Below are 25693 nucleotides of genomic sequence, written 5' to 3' on the forward strand. Positions count from 1 at the left end.
TCTGCCGTTCCTATGGACAATAGAAACCTGAAAGAGAGAAAAATCATGAAGCCTTTAATTGTAGAGTAACTCAGCTTACTCTGTCATCCCTTAGAAACTTTACATGGGAATTTCCAAAAAAAAAAAAAACACAATAAACTTCCAAACCTTCACATGTGCAAACTATCAGATCAGCTGCCTATACTTCAAGCTTGCATAAAGCCTCAATACACCTGAAATTCCACGTGTAGGACAGTAATAGCTAGAGCCCACAAAAATTATTTGCATCATTCCACTGCTAGTTTGACAGTGTTGTCATTAAAGAGGAGACAGACAGAGACAGAGAGAGAATTACTTTTCAGTGAATTTTAGCCTGCTATCACTATGTGGGATTCTGACATTACAGGAAAGAAGAGCAGCTCTCCTGAAAACTACTTATTTTAAAAGCTTAAGATACTGAACAAAGATAAAAGAAATTAAAGTAATTTTCAAAGAAAAAGCTGTCAATGTATTCCAAGCTTCTCCAGGAACACTCAGATTTCAGTTCCATATTATAATTAGTTTGAAGTTACCATTGCTCATGCACAAGGACTATATGAAAGAGGAAAACTGAAATGTTATAATGTAGCCTGTGGTTTATTGGGCAAATGGAGCTTTACTACATAAAATGAGGCTCCGTAATTACTCACCAACAGGAGTTGGGCCTAGACATACAGAAGCCACCACTTCTAGTACGGAAGGCCTCAGGAGCAGGGGAGGTCCTTCCTCCACTCCCTTTAAACCTGCCTCCACAGCCCCCTCCAGAGTCCCAATCTCAAGTTTCCTGCCAGAATTGCAGAAGCTAGAAACAATATCTCACTACTAGAATTAGGACAATCCTGCTACATTCATACATTAAGTGAGCCTCTAAAGACTAGTCTGAGACCTTGACCAACATTACAACTTCTTTCCCATGGAAAAAAAGTTTGAAACTATTAAAAAAAAAAAAAAAATCAGTTGTCTACATGAATTTAAAGTTATTGTTAAAGCTAATCTAGAAAATAATTTTTTTTTACAGAGTAAAATCTGACACTCCACAGGAACAATCCTTCCCCATTAATTTATTTTTACAAAACCAAATAACCTTGGCTATGCATAAAACCCAAAGGCTAACTAAAATTGACACTTAGTATATCCAGTAACACAAAATGCTCACAAACCACAGTCCCTGCGTGCCCTTATGCTATTTTACAACAGAATACAGCATTTAGCAACCAGCTACCATGCAATCCTATTTGATCACTTTGCAGTGATTAGTTTTGGATGAGGTTTCTATGTTTTCAAATACTGTCTAGTTTTATCAAAAACAGGGAACATATTGGGATACATAATTTATTGGCAGAATTCTACATAAAAAAGCCTGTCTATTCAGAAAAGACTCTGATGAGGAAGGCTACAAGAGAACAGATGGTTGTTTAGATGGAAGGACAATTTATATTAATATTGATTTTGAGACCTTGTTATGTACCTACATTTTATATACATGTGCTATATATATGTTATATATACATTTGTTATGCTTATAATAATTCTAAAAATCATCACATACGATAAATTATATACATGCATGACACATGCCCCTTCTGTCCACTTCAAAAATCTGTTTTGAGATCTCCTTTACTTCCTATTGCTTCTCAAAATCGTTAAAAATCAAATGAGATTGGAAAGAGGCTTGAAAGGGGAAAAAAAGGAATAAATAAAAATAAATATTTTAAAGCTAAAAAGAGGGAAAAGGGAAAAGGACAAGAACCTATAATCAATCTTTTTTGTTTTAATATTACTTGCTGTAACTTATAAGATGCAGTGGCAGTTGCATTTCTAATTTTAAGTCATGTCATTAAACCCAATGAAATAACTTTTATAGCTTTCCTGAGATCCCATTTTGTACTCTACATTTTAAGTGAACTCTAACAGACATAACTCTGATTAACTCAAATCAGCAATTACTCCTTACAGGACCCACTGAATTTTGTTACCTGGCAAATCCTCCCAAGATAGACTTTAAAACTTGATTGTTTCCGCAGACATAGAACAGACACATAGTAATGAATATAGTTACAATTTTATTATACTTGGATAGTATTTGTTTAATAGGGTATTTATTTAACAAAATATAAAATGTAATATACTCTGGATTTTCTCAATAAGCTGGCTATATATATGGCCAGATGTTATCTACTGGAGCTGTTTAAGTTGACTAGAATGATATTGTGTGCAAAGACATTTTTCTTTAAGTTATGGCACACAAAAGAAATATAAGTTAGGGACACCTGGGTGGCTCAGTCAGTTAAGCATCTGCCTTTGGCTCAGGTCAGGTTCCCTGCTCAGTGAGGAGTCTGCTTCTCCCTCTCCCTACTGTTCCCTCTGCTTGTGCTCTTTCTCTTAAATAAATAAAATCTTAAAAAATATATATATAAGAGCAAATATAACTACTATTGTTTTAAAAACTCTTAAATATACAATCATTATATCTCTTCTTGCACGACTTTTCAGTTCAGGTATGTTTCTATTTACAGTACCACCCAAATTAGGTGCTCCATTAAGGATAAGAAATCTGGTGGGCTCCAATATATATATATTTTAATTTGGCCGTCTATATGTAAGAAGGAAACAACTCTTCCCAATTTTTCTCAAATTCACCTCTTCTAGAAAACAGAACAATAATTTTATCACTGCAAGAGACTTAATGCATTATACTATTGGCATTCTCCAAGAATACTACATACAGTGTTCTGGTAAAATGACCTTTAAAGTAAAAAAAAAGGTAGGTTACCTAATTATTTTAAAACAATTCGTAATGGGATCAGGCTGGATATACATCATGTGCCATTATTAAACATACTAAAATATAACTTTTTGCAAGCATATCAAAAGGGAATTTTTAAAAATCAACAATTTTAATACTAGTAAAATATACAAAGGAATTTAAGTATTGTATTAACATATTATTTCACCTCTCTGATAAATTGATAATTGAATCAAAATTACCTAAAATACCTCTTAGCAACTGTGTCAGAAGTCAAAAACCAATCTAGGATTTCAGAGAAACACACATATTTCCCTCAAAAAACAGCCCTAATTCCTTCATCTTTTACATACTTTCCTATTTTTCTTCATTTTATCCTACATTTGACAAATCCAACAACTATTTGATTTGTTAAATAGCACAATAAAATTCAAAGAGCACTTTGGAAACAGTGACCAGATACTGTAAGGCTCAAGAGAACAAGAATGATGTACAAATTTTGTGCTGCAGTTAGTGAATTTGTTTCTCACAGGGTAATGGGTTAGCAATTCTCAAGCATATTATACGTACACTAGGGCTGAACAAACAAGTAAACATATCCTGGATAATGAGAACCAGGTTTCTCACTGTCAAAGAAAATGCAAATAAGGAACACAGGAAGGCTGAAATGAATCCTGTGATACTGGGTTTCATTTGAGGTATCAGTGTGAACTCAGATGTTTTGTGCACATCTACAGACATATAGAAGTAAAGTAGATATATGTATGCATGAGTTAGTGTACATACTACCCTGGCTCTCCCCACAGACAAGGTCTTAAAAAAAATGATACAACAACAGCAATAAGCAGAGAAAATTCCAAGATCTTGGCTTCTAAATACTATTCTCCAATAAAAGGAGCCTGGGCTCCTTGAACTGTTGATTCAAATGCTGGGACACGGAAAATACAAAATAGGCCTATTGTGCCAGAAATTAAAAATGCTTAAAAAGGATAGAGATAGCTCAAAAGGGCTGGGGAAACCATCTTAGCTCTCTATGGTCAAAGCTGTAAAAATTTATGAAACAAAATAAATGATATTGTTGGATTCTAATCCATAAAATAGACACAAGTTCATACTGATACAAATAAATGTAAAAGGGAAAAGAGAAATAGAAAAATACCATTAGAACACCACAGTGATAACAGTGGCAGACAAAAACTCACCAAAGCATATAAAAACAGTGAGCCAAAGTCTCAATAATATTTCCATCACAGTATCTACCTAAAGATATTCATTCATTTAAAGGGTCAACGTGGTCACCTGTCTTCCCAGTACCCACCTCCACCCAATCTTTCTTCTGTCAATACAACTTCAACTTATGTGGGTGGTAGTATATCCTTGAAGCCCCAGATGACACACTGTGTCTGGTCTAAACCAGTCATGATAACATGATTCCATGTGCTTGGTCTCTAGGACTGATCATATGACTTTGTTCTGGCCAATAGGACATAAAATGTCAATTGCATGAATCTTCTAGAAATGCTTTTTCTTTTTGTATATAAAAGGATGAGCAAGGCTGGCTGTCCCCTTTTAGAATCCCTCCATCCCTTTCTTTCTACCTGGAATGGATCTTTAATACTAGAGTTACAAAAACCATTTTTGCCTCCATGAGACTAACAAGCATGAAGTCAACAGTCAGCAGGTAAGGATGGAAGAGCACAAAGAACAGGTGTGAGTCTCTATCAAGAGTATCCAGCAGCTGCATCAGCTTTCAACCACCTACGTCCAAGACCTCTTGTTATTTAAGAAAAATAAAGCCCTAATCATTAAATGTACTGTGCCATTAGTGTTTCTATCCCTTATATCCAAAGACATTCCTAACTGATCTAATCGCCAAGTAAGAATAGTGGTGGCCTCACTGATCAGGATGAGAGCAAGTTTAAAGCAGTCCTAGAGAGAAGAGATACAGAGGTTGGGAAAGCCTCCCAAGGAGAAATAGAATACTATCAGGCATCCCACATGCACATATACAGAATCAATACTGTATAGGGTCTATGTAACAGGCTCCGCAGCCAGACTGCCTAGGTATAAACCATGACTCTACCAATAACTAGATATGTGACCTCAGGCAAGATATCCAAGGTACCTCTGTACTTTAGTATTTTCAAGTCTAAAACGGGAGTAAATATGTTCCTCTTGAGAAAGGTTGGAAGAACAAACAAGGTAATACACGTAAAACTCTTGGAATAGCTCCTCACACAGAATAAGCTCTCAGCAAGTATGAGTTAATCATCATCATCTTTATACTGAGGATACAAACACAAATAGCTATTATGCAAACACAAACAGATAAAAATGAGTACAGTTTATGCAGCTCACACACGGCACAAATAGAGTGATACAAGAGAGCAGAAAATTCCTCCCTGAACTCAACCACCTTTAAAGTGCTCCTCTCAACTGAGTAGTTCTTCTGTGTCTGTTAATAGCTGCATCAGCAGTTCTAGCTCAGATTCCATAAAAATGATTCAATTTCATAACAAGGAGATTGGCTAAACATAGGCCATTTACACTTCAAAAAGCAGTTGAAGGGCAAAAGTGTAATGTCAGATTTTATCTCAAGTATTGTTCTTACCTGGCAAGTGGAAACAGTAACTCATCTCCTAACAGTAATAGAAAGGGTGAATTTATGATCGATTTCAAGTATACAATACTTCAATATGCATAATCCTTTCACAGTGTCTGATATCAGACCCCAATGCACATTTCAGTTGAATTACTTGTTTCTATGAATGACATTTTGTATGAGCTGGCATGCATTTGGACTCCCTTCACATAAGACTTTCATCAGCAGGAATTACTGAAGGCAAATCCTAACAGAGCCACTGAAGCAGGTAACACTAATTAGGTGACTCTTTAATAGGCAAAGATGACTTTCAAAACCTAATTGTTCCTATGATAATAGTAATTCCAATCAAGAAAGAGAAAGTAGAAATTGAAAAGGTGAACTATTTTACAGTTTTGAACAAAAAGTAAACACTGTTTCCATCAGGCTTCTCACCCACAAACTAGTCTGATTATAAAATTTACTTAATAGCCTCAGAAACCAGATACCTGTAAATTCCCATCATTTCACTTTTCCCTGGTCATGTTCTATTCCTGATACTCCTATGTCAATGGTCATAGCCTTTCCATTCCATCACAGATATATTCTTTTACTTTCCATTCCTTGGATACCTCAGTCCCAAATGCTTCTCATCTTATTTCCAAATTCGTTTTAATTTTTAAAAAACTTAAAATCGGGGGGTGAGAGACATTTTCAGTTGACTGCAACATTCTAGTGTAGAAACAAAAAGTCATCTTCTATAGTCAATAGGTAATACATACCACACAAAGAACAAGCATACAAAACTTAAAATGTATAAAATCATGGACTTCTGGGACAACAGCAGAACAGGAGAATCCTGAGGTTACCCTGTCCCACAACAACCACATCAGTGCATCCAACCCAGAAAAGAACTCAAAGACTGGCCAAATAGACTTTCTACTTAACCATACAGACGAAGAAACATGGCAAATAAAAGTAAAGATGAAAACATTGTCAGGAACCAAATTCCTGGCCAGACTCACTACAAATGGGAGGGATACCCCACAAGCTCAAGGAAGGGAGGGGGAGACTTCACACCCAGTACCCAAGGCACAGGGGACCTGCACTGGAAGGACAAGTCCCCATAACATTTGGCTTTGAAAACTAGCAGGGCTGAACTTTCTGAGTTTTTATAACGAGCAGGACTTAATAGCACGTACTTCAAAAATTAGCAGGCTCAGCTACAGGAGAGCCAGAGGGCAAGGGGAAACTAAATGCCCACCCTTAGAGGGACAGAGTAAAAATCCCACCAAGATATAGCATAGAAATAGTACTTTGAAAAGTACCTGTAGGGAATTTACTAATCCCAGAATGTGTGCTGGAGGAGTAGGGACTTTAGGAGATTTCTCCAAGAACAAAAGAGGTGGACACCATTTCTCTCACACCCCTCCCCCCGCCAGCCTAGGTGGACAGACACCTGCAAGAAACCACACTTTTCACCTACCTTGCTGATGCAGTGCATGCATCCCAGCCCCATGTCTGCCTGCAGGTATGTTCCATCCAACATGCCCCACTCAGCAGGATTCCCTCCCCAAGGGGTTCCTGCCCTGTTTCACCTGCAAGCAGCTCCAGCAAGAAGCAGCATCATTTCAAAGTGACTCTTGTCCTGAGGAGAGGAGAGAGGAAGATAACCACATACCCTAGTAACTCAGTCTTGGCGGCTGAGTCTTCTAACTGCCAGTCAGTATGTCTCCAGCTCCAGCCCCAGCAGGCATCTGGGCTGAATACCAGCCTGCCCACCAACAAAAGTCTCTCAGGAGGCAACCTAGGGAGAGCAGCCTGTAGTTCATTGCCACTGCAGCCCCAGTAAATGGACTACAAGCAGGCACCGGGTCTGACTGCTGACACCAACCAACTATATAAGCCCACTATGGCCCTGGACTGGTCTTAACAGCAGGAACCAAATCTGGTCCACAGCAGGCAAAGTGAGTCACTGCAGCCAAATGAGGCTCAGCCACAACAGCAGGGTACATGTAACACACAGAGGGAACATTCCCAAAGTACCAAGTTCTGGTGAACATGGGACACTGGGCTACGGGGCACCACAGGATCTGTTCATCAAACCACCACTGTAAGATCAAGAGATGGAACAGACATTCCTACTACACAGAAACAGATAAATGAAATGAACATAATAGGCCTGATAAAGAATACAAAGTAATCATCATAAAAATACTCCCTAAACTTAAGAGTGGAAGATCTCAGAGTGACCTTCAACACAAAAATACAAGAATCAGAGATAAAGAAGTCAATAACTGATTAAAAACACACTACAGAGAAATAACAGTGGATTAGAATTAGAAAAAGCACAGGATGGATCAGCAAGCTGGAAGACAGAGTAATGGAAAGCAACTAAGCTAAACCACAAAAAGAAAAAAAAAAGAGTAATAAAAAATGGTAACAGGTTAAGGGAACTCAGCAACATCATCAAGCATAGTAACATTCTCATTATACGGATTCCAGAAGGAAGAGAGAGATCAGGGGGCAGAAAACATACCTGAAGGAATAATAGCTGAAAACTTTCTCAATCTGGAAAAGGAAATACAAATCCAGATCCAAGAGGCACAGACAGCATCCAACAAAATTAGCCCAAGAACGTCCACACCAAGACACATAATAATTCAAAAGGCAAAAAGTAATGAAAGAATTTTAAAAGCAGCAGGAGGAAACAATTACATAAGGGAAAGGCTGTCAGTTGATTTTTCAGCAGAAACTTCACAGGCCAGAAGAGAGTGGCATGATGTATTTGCAATTCAGAAAGGAAAAAAACATGCAACCAAGAATACTCTATCCAGCAAAACCATTGTTCAGAATAAAAGGAGAGATAAAGTTTCCCAGAGAAACAAGAGTTAATGGAGTTAATTCCATCACCACTAAATCAGCCCTACAAAAAAGTTAAAGAGAATTCTTTGAGTAGAAGGAAAAGGCCATAGTCAAGAGTAAGAAAATTATGAAAGGGAAAAATTTCAAAAGTAATACACATATAATAAAAGTAGCAGACTAATCTGCTTATAAAACTTATATACTTATAATAGCACAAAAGCATTAAAGTCAATTATATCCATAAAGACTAGTCAAGGGATTTACAAAATAACAAGATGTAAAGTGTGGTGTCATATACATAAAAGGGGGAGGGGAGGGGGTTAAAATTTTGTGCTTTTAGATGGGTTCAACTTAATATAGACTGCTATGTGCATAAGATCTTACATATGAGCCTAATGGTGATCACAATGCAAAAACTCTAACAGATAAGAAAAAATAAAGAGAAGGGGATATATATATAAAGCCATCAAACCATAAAGTAAGAGTGGAAGAGAAAGGAGAATAACCACAAAAACAACCAGAAAACAAGTAACAAAATAGCAACAAGTACAATCCTATCAGTAGTTACTTTGAATATAAATAGACTACCTGCTCCAATCAAAAGACATAGGGTGGCTGAATAGACAAAAAAGCAAGACCCTTTTATAAACTGCCTACAAGAGACTCACTTCAGACCTAAAGACATATGCAGACTAAAAGTGAAAGTAGGGAAAAACACTTACCATCCCAATGGAAGTGAAAAGAAAGCTGGGGTAGCAATACCAATATCAGACAAAATAGACTATAAAACAAAGACTGTATGAAGAGTCTTTGTATGAAGAGACAAAGAAGAGCACTATATAATGATAAAGGGAAAAATCCAACAAAAGGATTTAACAGGGACGCCTGAGTGGCTCAGTGGTTAAGCTTCTGCCTTTGGCTCACAGCGTGATCCCGGGGTCCTGGGATCCAGTTCCGCATTGGGCTCCCTGCATGGAGCCTGCTTCTCCCTCTGCCTATGTCTCTGCCTCTGTCTCTGTGTGTCTCTCGTGAATAAATAAATAAAATCTTAAAAAAAAAAAAAAAAGGATTTAACAATTTTAAGTATGTATGCATCTAACATGGGAGCATCTAGATACATAAAACAACTATTGACAGATATAAAGGGACAAATTGTAATAAAATAACAGTAAGGGACTTTAACACCTCATAGACATCAACAGATAGAATATCCAAACAAAATCAACAAGAAAACAGTAACTCTGAAAGACACTAAATTAAACCAGAAAGACTTAACATATATTCAGAACATTCTACCCAACAACCATGGAAATACACATTCTTTAAGTGTGCATAAAACATTCTCCAGAACAGATCACAGGTTAGGCCACAAAACAAATATCAACAAATTCAAGAAGATTGAAGTATTCCACACATCTTTTCTAACCACAATGCTATCAAACCAGGAATTAACCACAAGAAAAAAATCTGGAAAGAGCACAAACACGTGGAGGCTAAATAACATGTTACTAAATAATGAACGTGTCAACCAAAAAAAAAAAAAAAATCAAAGAGAAAATTAAAAAATACATGGAGACAAATGAAAATGAAAAACAGTGGTCCAAAATCTTTGGGATGCAGCAAAAGCTAAGAGGGAGGATTAAAGCAACACAGGCCTACCTCAAAAAGAAAAATAAACAACCTAACCTTACACTGAAAGGAGTTACAAAAAGAAAAGCCCAATGTCAGTGAAAGGAAGGAAATAATAAATATTAGAACATAAATAAATGTTTATGTTCTAATAAATAGAACAGATCAATGAAACCAGAAACTGGTTCCTTGAAAAGTGCAACAAAATTGATAAACCTTTAGCTAGACTCAAAGAGAGAGAAAGAGAAAGCAGATTCAAAATCAGAAATAGAGGAAAACTAACAACCACTACCACAAAAATACAAAAATCATAAGAAAATACTATGAAAGAGGGTTTGTCAACAAACTGGACAGCATAGAAGGAAAAAATGGATAAATTCCTAGAAGCATATAAACTTACAAAACTAGATTAGGAAGAAATACAAAACTGAACAGACCAATTATCAACAATGAAATTGAATCAGTAATCAAAAAAGTCTCAACAAACAAAAGTCCAAGACCAGAAGGCTTCACAAGTGAATTCTACCAAACATCTAAAAAAGAGCTAATACCTATTCTCAAACTATCCCAAAAACAGAAGAGGAAGGAAAATTTCCAAATTCATTCTATGAAGCCAGCATTATCCCAATATCAAACCCAGGTAAAGACACCACCAAGAAGAGAACTATAGGCCAATATCTCTAACAAACATAGATGCAAAAATTCTCACCAAAGTATTAGCAAATTTAATCTAACAATACATTAAAAAAATAATTCACCATGATCAAGTAGGATTCATTCCTGGGATTAAAGTTGTGCAAATCAATCATTATGATAAACCCCATCAACAAGAGAAGGGATAAAAACCATATGATCATTTCAACAGATGCAGAAAAAGCATCTGACAAAGTACAATATCCATGTTAAAAACAAAAACACTAATTTAAAAAACACATATACATGCCTATGTTTACAGCAGCACTATTTATAATAGCCATGATATAGAAGCGACTCAAATATCCATGGGTGGGGGGGGCGCGCACCTGGGTGGCTCAATCTGTTTAGCAACTGACTCTTGATTTCAACTCAGGTCATGAACTCAAGCTAGGCATGAAGCCTACTTAAGATTCTATCCCTCTCCCTCTCCCCACCCTGCTTTCTAAAATTAATAATAAAAATAAATAAATAGAGAAGCAACCCACATGTCCACTGAGAGATGTAAAATAACTTATGTAGATTTCCCAGTTTCAAACATTTTCCAAAAGCCCTAAATCCCCAAATCCTTTCTATGTAATTCATTTAATATCCAGGATTTCCTCTGTGATTCTCTTGTCACGCTGCACTCTAATTTCTGATTTGCTTATCCCTTTGCCCTATTAGGCTATAACCTCCATGAAGACTTGTGCCACACAACTCAATTGTGTGAATTTAGCAAAATGCCATATGCATAGTAGGCACTCAAATGCTGGCTCACTGAATAAAATGTTACATGGCCTAAAAATACATAAACGAGTAGGTTTCCTCAAGAGAGATAAAAGAGTATTAAATGACATCAAAACAAAATTATTATGAGAAAAGCCTTAAGTTACCATCCCAACTCTATTGATAGAAGATCAGGATCATATGCGGGTATTTTGAAAAGCACACAGGTTGCTAGCGAAGGAGACATGCACTTCAGCTACTGCTCAGGCACAGAAAGGCACCACAGCGTCAGGCAGATGAGTCATTCTTTGCCACTTGGTGTGTCCTGGTTGCATTATCACACTATGCATTTCTAAGGAAAATGATAAAGCTAAAAAACAAACAAACAAAAAACATATGTCACTTGCTTAAAGGAAGTTTTGGATAATGATAAACATCATCCTTAATTGTGATGGAGATTTTTTTAAAAATATTTTAAAACAGAATCTGATGTTTCTTAGTCCATGCTTCTCAAACTTTAAAGAGCATAAGACTCATGTAGGGATATTGTTAAAATAAGGTTCTTATTCCGTCAGTCACTCTAAAGTCAACCAGAGACTGTGCACTTCTCATAAGCTACTGAATAAAACCAATGGTGCTGGTCTGCGGGCTTCAACGTGAATAGCAAGTTCTTAGAAAGGAAATTTCTAGAGATCCTGGGTGGCTCAGTGGTTGAGCATCTGCCTTTGGCTCAGGGCATGATCCCAGAGTCCCAGGATCAAGTCCCACATTGGGCTTCCTATGGGGAGCCTGCTTCTCCCTCTGCTTGTGTCTCTACCTCTGTGTGTGTGTGTGTATCTCTCATAAATAAATAAGTAAAATCTTAAAAAAAAAGGAGAGGAAATTTCTAAATACAAAGAAAGGTCTGTATAGCTCCATTTTCCTGTTTTGTTGTTGCTGTTTTTAGGAATCCTAAAGCATCCATCTCCTCTGATGATTTTTCAAAACCTTCCTGGTGCAAGACTCTCAATACCCTGCAGGTACTACCATTTAAAGCAATGGGAAACACAGAAATAAAAGAGGGTCATCACTATAGATACAATGAAAATTAAAAGGATATAAAGAGAATATGATGGATGACACTATGCTCAAAAACATGATACTCTAGATAAATCAAGTCCTTGAAAAAAAAACAATCTGCCAAAATCCACACGAGAAGAAATGGATAATCTGAATAGACCTGTATCTATTAAAGAAATTGAGTAAAAAAAAAAAAAAAAAAAAAAGAAGAAGAAATTGAGTCAAAAATTAACCATCTTCCAAAATAGGAAGCACAAGACCCAGGTAGGTTTGCTGGTAAATTCTGCCAAACATATAAGAAAGATTCTACACAATCTCTTTCAAAGGATCAAAGCAGAGGGAATGCTTCCTAACTCATTTTCTGAGGTCAGCACTGCCCTTATGCCAAAATCAGACAAAAACATCTTAAGAAAACTACAGATCAATCTCCTCTCATGAAGATAGATGTAAAAATCCTTGACAAAATATTAGCAAAATGAATTCAAGAAAAGTATGAAAAGAATTATACATGACAATGAAGTTAGATTTCAGATATGCAGGGCTGAGCAAACATTCAAAAATCAATGTAATCCATCACATCAACTGACTAAAAAAGAAATATAGTAGGATTATAAGACTACATGCATAAAAAAATTTTGAAAAAATCCAACACTCATTCATCATAAAAACTCTCAGTAAACTAGAAACAGAGGGGAACTTTCTCAACTTGATAAAGACTATCTACAAAGTACTTACAGCAAGCATCACACTTAATGCTAAGAAACTTAAAGCTTTCCCAGTGTGGTCTTGGCAAAAGATTAGACAAATATATCAGTGGAAAACAGTAAGCCCAGAGATAGACTCAAATACAGTCAACCAATCTTTTGACACAGGAGCATAAGCAAGACGATAGAGCAGATGGTCCTTTCAACAAAATAATGTTGGAACAACTGGACATCCGCAGGCAAAAAAAGTAATTTAGATGCAGATCCTACATTCTTCACCAAAATCCACTCAAAACAGATGTAAAATGCAAAATTATAAAATTCCCACAAGGTAAAATAGAAGTAAACCTAGATGTTCTTAGGTAAGGTTAGGCCTTCTTAGACATAACACCAAAGGTACAACCCAAGGAATAATAATTGATAAACTGGTCTTCAGCAACATTAAAAATTTCTGCTCTGCAAAAGACAATGTCAAGAGAATGAGAAGGTAAGTCACAGACTGGGAGAAAATATTTGCTGAAGACACACCTGATAAAAGGTTGTTTTTCAAATATACAAGAAACACTTAAAACTCAACAATAAGAAAACAAACAATGCAATTATAAAATGAGCTAATGACCTGAACACCTCACCTAGGAAGATATACAGATGGCAAATAAGCATATGAAAAGATGTTCTACATCATATGTCATCAGGAAAATGCAAATTAAAACAACACTATCACAGATAATATAACAAGCCTGTCATGATGGCCAAAATCTCAGAACACTGACACCACCAAATGCTGGTGAGGATGTGGAACAATAGGAAGTCTCACATTGCTGGTGAGAATGCCAAACGGTCCAGCCACTTTGGAACACAGCTGGCTGGTTTCTTACAAAAACTAAACATACTCTTACCATATGATCCAACAATGGTGCTCCTAAGCATCATCCAAAGGAGTTAAAAACTTGTATCCACTCAAAAACCTGCACGCAGATATGGACAGCATTTTTCATAAATGCCACACCGTAGAAGCAACCAAGAAGTACTCCAGTAGGCAAGTATATAAACAAACCGTAGTACCTCCAGACAATGGAATATTACTCAGTGCTAAAAAAGGAAAGAACTCTCAAACGATGAAAAGACACAGAGAAACATTAAATGCATGATCAATTAAAGAAGTCCATCTGAAAAAAGCTACAAACTATATGATTCAGAGTTATGACATTCTGGAAAAGGCACAACTCTGAAGAAAACAAAAAGCTAAGTAGTTGTTGGGAGTGGGAGAACTTAGATAAACAGGCAGAGCACAAAGGATTTTTAAAGGCAGTGAAAATACTCCATATGATCCTCTCGGGATGGATCTATTATACATTTGTCCAAATTTATAGGATGTATACCCCCAGGATAAACTATGATCTTGGGGTGATGATGTTGTATCAATTTTAACAAATGTCTCACTGTGATTGGTAAGAAGTGATAATGGTGGAGGCTGTGCATGTGCAGGGGGCACAACGGAAACCTATACAACCCTGCTCTCAATTTGTTGTAAACCTAAAACTACTCTAAAGAAGTCTTAAGGCACTGAGGGGGCACTGGATGGGATGAGTACTGGGTTTTATACTCTATGTTGGCCAAACTCCAATAAAAAAATACACAAAAATAAATTAATTTAAAGAAAAAAAGAAAAAGAATTCTTAAGGAGCACCTTAGTGGCTCAGCAGCTAGGTGCCTGCCTTCGGCCTAGGGCGTGGTCCTGGAGTCCTGGGACCGAGCCTCACGTCGGGCTCCCTGTATGGAGCCTGCCTCTCTCTCTCTCTGTATTTCTCAAGAATAAGTAAATAAAATCTTAAAAAAAAAAAAAAAAAAAAAAAGTTCCCAGTAAGCATTCTTGACAAGAACACCCAATTTTCCAAGTGTAGACTATAGATACCCATAGTGGGCTAGTGGATTTAAAAAGTATGAAACTCAAGAAAATTGCTGGTATCTCTTCCAGTACCTAGACGAGCTCCTAATATCAGCACTCAAGTAACTGTTGCACAAATGACTATAGTATTTAGCCTGGAAGAAGAGAAAAAAGAGGAAGAATCTGGTTAAAGTGTTTCAATATTTGAAGGCAGCTAAGAAGAAATCAAGTCAAAGTCTTCCACACAGTTTCAGCTGGAAAATAAGGGAATGAAAGGTCTACTTCAGCCTATTTTAAATATACATTTTTAACAATCAGTTGTCCAACAATGGTATATGTTTCCTCAAATAGAGCTACCTGAATGTGTTCAAGCAAAAAAGCCAGATGGCCATCTCAGAGGGACACTAAGGAAGACACACCTGTCCTGCAAACACTAGGATTTCTAAGATTGCACCCACACACACATCGGATTCACTACTCACATCTTTACTATATTGGGAATAAATTGCAACAGCAGTTTTCCTACTTTGAAAATGAAAAACAAAGTTGCTTCAACAGGCAGCAGCAGTTGGGCCAGAAGCCACAACCTTACACATGACCTCAAAGTAAATCAAAAGCTTAAATTCTCCAAAAGTCATAAAAACAAAAGAAACTCTTCCACTGTGATAAATGAATAACTTCAAAGACAATGGTGTGATAAAGATATAGGAATACTCTCAGAATGAAATCCATTTGTTTGAGCATCTGTTTGCCACCTACAAAGAATAACTCTTTCTGATGGATTTAATCAAGAAAAAAAAAGATAATAAAATTCATTTGATGGGATGTTAATGCACAAACACACCTCATTTTCCTAGAAAACCTCAAAAGACATCTGGTGTTAACGTATCAAAACCCACAGATTTTTTTTTTTTTTTTTTTTGGTGTGATCAAGCCATAACATTTTAGCATTGTGAACATTAAAACTGCCTTCATAACATCACTTGGTAATTTCAATGGTTCCATCTAAAAGAAAACTAGTACTTCTGATAAAGCTACATTATACCAAGTTACAAATTTTTTTTAAGAATTAAGATTATTTTTAAACACTTTGGAGGCATTAGCTTCTAAAAGCATGTAGCTATTAAAATGCTAATATGGAAAGATGAGGTGGGGATGCTAGAGACTTAATGCCAGTAAAACACAGGAAATTGATTCTCTAGATGATGTGGAAAAGCTGGCTTATAAAGTTAATGAGATATTACTTAAGGCAAAAGAAACAATTTGTCCCTTAACAATGAGGATAAGCCAAACATTTCTGTCATCAAATATGGTGACACTAATTAAAAGAACGACAAAAACTAAAGCAGGTATGAGAATCAATCAAAGCACAGGAAAAAGTTAACTACAGCAAACACACAAAGTGAAGGTTAGTTATAGCAGCAAGTCAGAAATAAATATAAGTGAATAAAAAGAATTCCAACAATTATGTGTCCTACCCCAAGGAAAGTGTAACTAGTCAAAGGAGTAAATTTCCCATTGAACATTTAAGAGACTTGACAACTACCTGGGATGGATTTCTGATGTAGCAGGAGAGTAAAGTAAGATGATTAACCCCTGAAACTAGAAAATCCACTACTTTGTCTCTTAGATATCATAACTAGCCCCAGATAACAAAAATATAACAATCCTTAAGCAGCAGCTTTAGCCAGAGATTTCTTTACCATCCATAAAGTTTAAAAAAAAAAAGCCTGCAAGTTTTCCAAATTTCAAAGCAGGCATAGTGCTCTGATCTAAATAACAAAATGCCATGCTACTTTTAGGAAAAATAGGTCATCAGAAAACTCAGGTTTTTAGTCCCAGTACGAACTCCAATATCCATTTCCAAAGGCTTCCCCTTAGTAAAGGAATATTTCCTGTGTATGAAGTTCATTCCAAAATTATGAGTCTATTAGTTGCTCCTTGCTGATATGAATAGAGTATATGACAAATTTTCTGCTTCTCCCTCTCCCTGCTGCTCCCCGCTGCTTGTGCTGTCAAATGAATAAATGATATCTTAAAAAAAATGACAAGTTTTCTATATATTTGTCACAAATTATCATTAAATACAGATCAAATATTTCTAAAGAAAATTTAGCATCTGAATTCAGATGTAAACTACACACTGGTGTTTGAAGATTTAGTACAAAAAATGTCAACTACTGGGGCACCTCAGATGCTCAGTCAGGTGTCTGCCTTGGGCTCAGGTCATGATCCTGATCCCGGAGTCCTGGGATCCAGCCCTGACCCAGGCTCCCTGCTCAGCTGGGAGTCCGCTAGTCCCCCTCCCTCTGACCCTTGCCCCTGCTCACACTCTGGTGCATGCACACACACATGCGCTCACTCTCTCAAACGAATAAAAAATATTTAATGAAAAAAGTCAACTACTGCATTAATAGTTGCTTATTCTGATTATATATTGAAGTAACATTTTAGATATTAGGTTAAATATACAATTAAAATTAAGTTCACTTGTTTTATCTTTTTAATGAGGCCACTGGAAAAAAGTTTAAGTTACATAGGAAATTACATTTCTATTGGATTGAATGGCCTGCTGCAGGCTGAACTCTTCACAGTAAGGTTTGTCAATTATTTTTCTATAGCATCTCTTGCAGTATGGCCCATAACTGATACACAAAAAGTGTTTTAATCAACTTTATATAGAAGCACAAAACATCAACTAAGTACGACTAAAACTGTCTTTTTGATTCATATACCATCTACATTCTATTGGAGGGACATTAAAAACCTCCCTTAGTAATCATGACAATTCTGAATTATGGACCAAGACAACCAAAAACACTTTCAGCTGAAAGTAAATTGCCATATTGTATGGGGCTGCGTTATGCCCTCCCAGAATTCCTGTTAAAGTCCTACACCAGTGCCTCAGAATGTCACTCTATTTGGATATTTGGATATAGGGCCTTTTTTTTTTTTTTTTTTTTTTTAAAGATTTTATTTATTTATTCATGATAGTCACAGAGAGAGAGAGAGAGAGAGGCAGAGACACAGGCAGAGGGAGAAGCAGGCTCCATGCACCAGGAGCCCGACGTGGGATCCGATCCCGGGTCTCCAGGATCGCGCCCTGGGCCAAAGGCAGGCGCCAAACCGCTGCGCCACCCAGGGATCCCTGGATATAGGGCCTTTAAAAGGATAATTAAAGCAAAAAAAAAAAAAAAAAAATCCTATGGGTGGACCCAATCCAATAGGATTGGGGTCTTTGTAAGAATAGGAGATTAGAACACAAGTAAAACAATCCAACAGGCAATCCTCGAGTATACAAAGAGAAGGCAGGCATCTGCAAGCCCAGGAGAGAGGCTTCAGAAGAAACCAAAGCTGCCAACACGTTGATTTTGGACACCTAGCCTGAGAATTAGGCCACCCAGTCTATGGTACCTTGTTATGGCAGCCTTAGTACATGAATACATTGTTCCAAACATTTAAATTTTTTCCAATTACCGAGTAGAGTTTTGGCTTTTACAATTAAGTTACAAATTCAGTTCCTCACTCACACCAGCCATATATCAAGTGCTCAATAGACATATGCAGCTAGTGGCCACTGTACTGTACAGTACAGACCCAGAGAGGACACCAAATCAAGTTTCAAAAAAAAAAAAAAAATGCCTAACTAGTTGGTAGATATAACCAAAAAAAATGTGTTCTTACTATATACTGAAGCATGTTTAATCTTAAAACAAAATGCAAATACAGAAGACTCAAGTCTACCCCTGGGTTATTCTTACTATGATTTCCTGAGTAGATTAGGGATGGGAGTTCATAATTCAGAGCTATGTTTGGGACATCTGAAGGTTTCTTTCAAAATACAGAGAACTACTGAACACAGGTGGCCAGGATACATTTATCACTATAAAAAAGTCAGAACTCCGGATTCAGTTTCCCAGAAATTCCCAAATTAGCAACTGGTAAATTAGAGAACGCCAATACTCCTCTTTAGAGTTTATCATGCTTCTTGTGAGGTTAGGTTAGCGGGCATTTTCAATGGAAATTAAATTCCAAAAATAAGAGATGGCATGAATCCTATACTGAACAGAATATTCCTGGATTTATTACCATTTAACCATGAGGCATCAAAAAAGTATGTCCACTATTAATAATTTCATGAACCTATAAAGTTGAAGAAGCATGAGAAAAAATACAGAATTCAGGAAACAGAATAGTTCTGCTAACTTGCCTAATAGGACTGAAAACACTAAAATAAGTAGCTATATCCCCTTTAAGAATTAAAAAAAAAAATGAAGGTAGAGGGGTGCCTGGATGGCTCAGTCAGTTAAGCGGCTGACTCTTGATCTCGGGTCAGATCATGATCTCAGCATTGTGAGATGGAGCCTGCTTAAGATTCTCTCTCTTCCTCTGACCCTACTCACCCCCGCTCTCTCACTTTCAAAAAAAAGATCATAGAAAATCCAAAATGTAATCATCAGTATAATAAAGTTCATCTACTGGAAAGAATTGTACATTTGCATAGAACTTTACTCCTTAAACCGGCTTTTTATACTTTATCTTAAATTTGCCCAAGGACTTAATGTTTGGATATATTCTTATTTTTCATAAAGAAACTAAGGCTCTAAGAAATTAAGTGACATGCCCAATGTCACATAATTTATAATGGACTAAAACTCAAACCTTAGTCTTCTAGTTCCTAAACTTTGTATAGGCTTCGCCCTATTAAAGCATTAAAACTACACCTAGCACAGTGTTATGTAAATGTTAGTTATAATAAAAAATTTTAATACAATTACAGTGACTTGATCAAGTGTGTACTAACAGTACTTAAAATGGTAATTAAATTCAGAATAAATCTCAACCATGGTAATTCAGTTTAGAAGAAATAATTCCCAAGAGCATTATGGTCACAGGAATCTTTTTAAAAATTAAATGTATATAATCGTTTTGCAAAGAAATACCAAGTGATAGATAAAAGGCCTTCTAGCATAAAATTTATTTATGATGATCAAATTAGGTGGGGAAAATAAAATAGAACTTTTAAAACTAGAGTTTTTTATATATTAAGTGAATAATGTTTCATATCTGCCATATTTTTTATTCCATCAGATCCATTTAAGAGTGATATAAAAGTGATTTAGAATTTCAATATTCAATCTTAAGGGAGATTTAAAAACTGAGGAACAACTGAACAAGATTTAAAAAGACTGAAGAACACACAGGTGGTCCCAGTTGGGAACAAGAAACTAGAAAAGTTATTTTTGGAACAAGGGGAAAATTGAAATATGGACAGGTACTATGAAATTTTCGGTAGAAAAAGTGGAGTTGTGAACTGAATGAAACAACTTATAGTATGTTCTCCTTTAGGTTTAAAAACACTTCACTGTATAGTTACATATATAACATATATATAATTATATATATAATACTTTAACAATACTTCATGGTATAATATCTGGAAGGATATAAATACACACATACCACTTACACACATATATGGCAATAAGTGGTAATCTCTGAGAGGATGGAATATGGCATTGTTATTTCACTTTTGTTTACCTTCTAAATTTTTATAATGCGCATGTACTATGTTGTAAAAATTTTTAAATAACATCAATTTTTTTTTAGCCAGAAATAAAAACCTCTTCATTTGCTGTGTCTTACATTTATGAAATAAGTACATGTGAAATAATGGTTCTGAAGATAGTCTGACTCTTCACTTTTATTTTAGCAATCAGGTGTTTAAAATAAATCTACTTTCAAACATATGGAGTTCAGAATATAAAGCTCATGAAAAAAAATGATCACTGAAGAACAAAGCCAGAAACTGTCCCTATTTACAAAAACATTTTGAAAAATCACCTATGCTTGAGTTTAAAACAGCAATTGTATGCCTAGAACAGTTAAATATTGTTCATTATGAATTAAAACAAAAATCTTTAGATAAAAAGTTAAGGCAATGAGAAAAATAAAAATGTTTGTATTCTTGCCATTTATCAGTGTTAAAATGCTTTACACGTAATCTTAAATCTTCCCAATAACTGTCCTTGGAAAGTCTCATTCTCTGTATATTACTGATGAGAAAAATCAAGATTTAAAGAGCTGCATGCAGAGTATATGAGAAACTCCTGCTTGGCAATCATTTTGCAATACTATGCACATAAATCATTAAGCGGTACATCTGAAACTAATACAGTATTATGTCAATTATACATCAATTTTTAGAAAAACAAAAATTACAAATTGTTTTTTAAAATAGTTTATTTTTTAAGTAATCTCTACATTCAATGTGAGGCTTGAACCCACAATCCCAACATTGAGCATCACATGTTGCATCAGCCAGGCAACTCTTTACTAATTTGTAAAAAAAAAAAAGGAAAGATGGAGCACCTATCTGGCTCAGTTGATAGAGCATATGACTATCTGAGGGTCATGAGTTCAAGCCCTATGTTGGGTATAGAGATTACTTAAAAATAAAAAAAGAGTAAAACGATAGACCCCTCCCCTTCTTTATGGCAAGAGTCATAAATATTTCACAAAAGACCTGCAAAAGGCCAATAAACGTTAAAAAAATCAGCATTCTGCCATAAAGAAACATAGATTAAAGTCAGAGATACCTCTAGACATCCACCAAATGGCTAAAATGTAATACTAACTCTAAGGATTGAAAAAGAACATTCTAGGGGATAAATTTAGCATTAGCTAAGGCAAGAGTATTAAATCTGGAACAAATGTTCTAATAAACATGGGTAGTTCACTTGGCTTGGGCACAGAGAAGGATAAAATGTATTCTGGAAAAGTAGTTAGGAATCAGAACTCAAAGCGTCTTCAAGTCCAAGAGAAGGACTTTAACCCATATGAGATTAACAATACAGAACTGTGACAGAGATGACAGCTTTGCATAGAATGTTCCAAGGGGGGCAGCCCGGGTGGCGCAGTGGTTTGGTGCTGCCTTCAGCCCAGGGCGTGATCCTGGAGACCTGGGATCGAGTCCCACGTCGGGCTCCCTGCATGGAGTCTGCTTCTCCCTCTGCCTCTCTCTCTCTCTGTTTCTCTCATTAATAAATAAAATCTTTAAAAAAAAAAAAAAAAAAAAAAGAATGTTCCAAGGGGCGGGGAGATACAGAAAATTTCAGAAACACTTGTCTCCCATCCTGCTTTAAATTTCTCTATCCTCCACAATCTGGTACTACCCTCACTCCTCAACCACAATCTTCATTTGCACTCTCCAACCTTCTCAGACCTACTTCTCTTCACTCACCACCAGGTGAGCTCATACCTGGTCGAAGGCAGCACTAAGCCTTCACTCAGGGCACATCTTCTATGTTACTCTCTTGCTCCCCTTAGGCTACTCTCAATTGAAATCTAGTGCTTTTTAAAGAGGCACAGCTGAGGTCTATCCATTCCATGACTTCCTGCCTACTCCAAACTGCACTCATCTCCTTCCCCTGAGTTCCTAACTTCTCTATGTGGGTTCCTATAATACATAATTCAACATCTAACTAGAATTTATTTTGTTCTCAACTCTCCAACCAGACCATAAACTCATGAATAGAAGAGATCACACCTTTCACTTTTGTACCCCTACAGCACCTACTAACAAAAAATACACACTAGCTAGTTGTCGGTTCCTCCTGATAACAGAAATGCAAACATACCCTTTTAATCCAACAATTTCATTTCTAGGAATTTATAATACTGACATTTTCATATATATGCAAAAACATCATGATCAAAAATATGCATTGTAGATAGTAACAATAAAAACTAGAAATACCCTAAATGTCTAATAAGAAAGACTAGTTCATTTGAGTCTATAGTGCAACTTGAAGTGTTGTATGAAAGGAGAGAAAATGAGTACTCCCCTTGACAAGGATGGATGAGGCCCTCAGGCCTGACAACAAACGTACACACAGTTAAGTCCCTGCCACCTACTTTGTGGCATCTAATCATCGTTTTTTTGGTTTTTTTTTTGTTTTTGCATCGCTATATTGTACACCTGAAACTAATTATATATTAGGTACATTGGTATTAAAGTTAAAAAGAAACCTTGAGATATCTATATAAATGGATAACATAATAAGTGAAAAAAGTTGCTGGAAAATGGTAAACAGTTCCTATCTTACTTATTTTCACATATACACACACAGAATTTACAAAACCAAAATTTTAGAATGATAACATTGGCTAAGTAGGATGGACTTTAGAAACACTTGTTTGAAAAAATTTGAACATATACAATGTAAAAAAAAAAAAACAAAAAAACAAAAAACAAAAAACATTTTCACTATCCCAAAAGAATAGTTTACAAAACAATTTATAATATGAATCCATTTTCTTTAAAACAAGACTAATAACATGCTGAGGCCTATGGACCAAAATGAGTATTTAGAACATATGCCAACTATTAATAAGTTACTCTCACAATCTACATTAGTTGTTTTTCTTTAAATAATAAACTTACTTTTTAGTTGCTCCCCACTACTAAAAAATAAAAAAATCCAAAAAAACCATAAATCTTTCTCTGACCTAGGGATCTCAGAGGGGTAAACATTTTGGTCCACCCGGCAATTAGCTAAGAGAGCCAGCTTAACTGTTGGGCAGCCCGCTGCACTAAATCTGAGTAAGTATCACAGGTAAACCACGTCTACAAATGAGATCCACCGAAGTTACTGACTGAAAAGCTACTTCGCTACTAGGTACACATTAAATGTCTGAGGGCAGCCTGGGTGGCTCAGCGGTTTAGCACTGCCTTCGGCGCAGGGCGTGATCCTGGAGACCCGGGATCGAGTCCCACGTCGGGCTCCCTGCATGGAGCCTGCTTCTCCTTCTGCCTGTGTCTCTCTGGAACATGCTCCATCTCCCCAAAGGAAGATGACCTCATTCCAAACAATCTTTATTTCTGTTGATCTCCTTGTCCTGCCTTGAAAAACCTTTGCCTTTCTGTAGCCTTCTGGAGCTCCCCTCTACTTGCTGCTGGGATGCTGCCAAATTTCACAAATTGATTAATAATGTCAATTACATCACTAACATTCACTGCTGAATTTTTGTAATTTAACACTAGTAAATAGTGGCAAAACTAGGGTTTAAACCTAGAGATTCTGATTCCCTTACTATACTGTACTATCTCTAGGATAAATTCCTTTCAACAGAGAAAACACTAGAAATCTTCAGTCGTATGTTGCTACAATATGAATTAATCTTTTAGAATTTCTTAAAAATAAAAAAAAAATTTATTAGAGCCCAAGTCAGGACAGCTGCCCTAGATACATTATCTTAGCAAAGACAAGTGTGCTCCAGCAAAGGAACATTTCACATACAACTAAACACATTTTTTTTTTTTTTTACATAAAAAGTTACAAGTCAATAGACAACATTTCAGAGTGCTGAAGATGTTAAATTTCTAGAATTTGCAGGGTTCCTAGGACTTTATGAGAAATAGGGAAGTTTCTTCCTTTTTGTTTTGTGTACAAAATGTTCCTTTTTGGGTTTTGTTTTAATGAAGCAGATGTACAGTATGTGCTCAGGATACAAACAGAGCCTATGCTTTGAGGTTCTGCAGAGTCAGTCTGACCTTAGTAAATGTTTGAGTATAGCTAGCTTCCCAGGGCCCACCAATACTAAAAGTCAAAAATTTCTTTTATCACAGTAAAGCACTTAGGTTTTCACCACAAAACTAAATTATCAACAGAACGCGGGGATCCGATGTTTACTTATGGAAATGCTGTTGGTTTGGCTACCACGGGATAACCAAGTTACCAAGAACTTATTTTGCAAAAATGTTGGCCATTGCTTTTCTCAACTTTTGAAAAGCTATTTACAGTGGCCCAGCGGTTTAGCGCTGTCTTCAGCCCAGGGCGTGAGTGATCCTGGGGATCCGGGATCCAGTCCCGCATTGGGGTCCCTGAACAGGGCCTACTTCTCCCTCCACCTGTGTCTGTGTGTCATGAATAAATAAATAAAATCTTAGAAAGAAAAGAAAAGCTATTTACAGTAATAATTAAACCCCAAACCTCTTAACCAAGTCAGGTTTGGGTTTAGATACTAGTTCTGTTACCACTTTCCTTCACGTGCAAGCAAGATAATAAAGGCATTTGTGTAAAACTCAGCATGGTGAATAACTGGAGAATAAGAAGTCAAGGTCCCTAACTCCTGTTCTTTACCAACCACACTCCCAGGATGTGCAACAACTTGGGCAAGCCCACATCAAACCCCATCAAACCCCAGATACCCTCGCCAGACCCGTTTATTCACGTGTTTATGGGAAACCTTAAACATCGGATTATGCTTTCCGTTTAAATTTACGAACTGAGGGATGCCCGGGTGGCTCGGTGGTTGAGCGACTGCTTTTCGCTCAAGGCAGGATTCCCGGGGTCCTGGGATCAAGCTCCCGCTTAGGGGCTCCTTCCAAGAAGCCTGCTTCTCCCTCCGCCTAGGTCTCTGCCTCTGCGTGTCTCTCGTGAGTAAATAAATAAAAATCTCTCTCTTTTTTTTTAAAGAAGTTTGCAAACTGATAAAACACAAGTTCTACACTGCAAAGAAAAGCTGGTGAGGAAACACAGTACTAAGAGGTTATCCCGTGGGTCCGTGACTACACACGACAAGGAACGCTAGCTTCGCAAATGCACCTCCCGCCTGCGCCCCAGGGGAGGGCGGCCTGCAGCTCTAAGGCAGTGACAACCCTGAGGCGAGTTCTGCGGCCCTCGGGCGACTTGTAGGGCCACGCACCACCGGCGGGATGAGCTCGGGGTCTACGACTCGGCGGGGCCGGCGATGCGGATGAGCCTAGTCGCAGGGCTCGCGGCCCACGGGCTCCCGCC

General features: G+C 36.8%; 1 protein-coding gene and 1 non-coding gene across 8 annotated transcripts in view; one reads left to right on the plus strand and one right to left on the minus strand.

Annotated features, from left to right (window-relative positions):
* TPK1 (thiamin pyrophosphokinase 1) overlaps positions 1–25693 on the minus strand; it is a 325016-nt gene that overhangs the window by 298809 nt on the left and 514 nt on the right. Inside the window, exon 2 of one of the 7 annotated variants that reach the window (XM_077850270.1) lies at positions 11408–11610. The exons of the other annotated variants lie outside the window; for them this stretch is intronic. Within the exon in view, the coding sequence (XP_077706396.1) occupies positions 11408–11487 (80 nt within the window). The 5' untranslated portion in view covers positions 11488–11610. The remainder of the gene's footprint in view (positions 1–11407; positions 11611–25693) is intronic. 7 annotated transcript variants of the gene reach the window in all.
* On the plus strand, positions 22705–22834 carry LOC144285188 (U6atac minor spliceosomal RNA). The gene has a single exon (XR_013353571.1). It is a non-coding gene; the product is annotated as a U6atac minor spliceosomal RNA (small nuclear RNA).

This window comes from Canis aureus, chromosome 15, assembly GCF_053574225.1.
Source record: "Canis aureus isolate CA01 chromosome 15, VMU_Caureus_v.1.0, whole genome shotgun sequence".
In the NCBI taxonomy this organism is placed as follows: domain Eukaryota; kingdom Metazoa; phylum Chordata; class Mammalia; order Carnivora; family Canidae; genus Canis; species Canis aureus.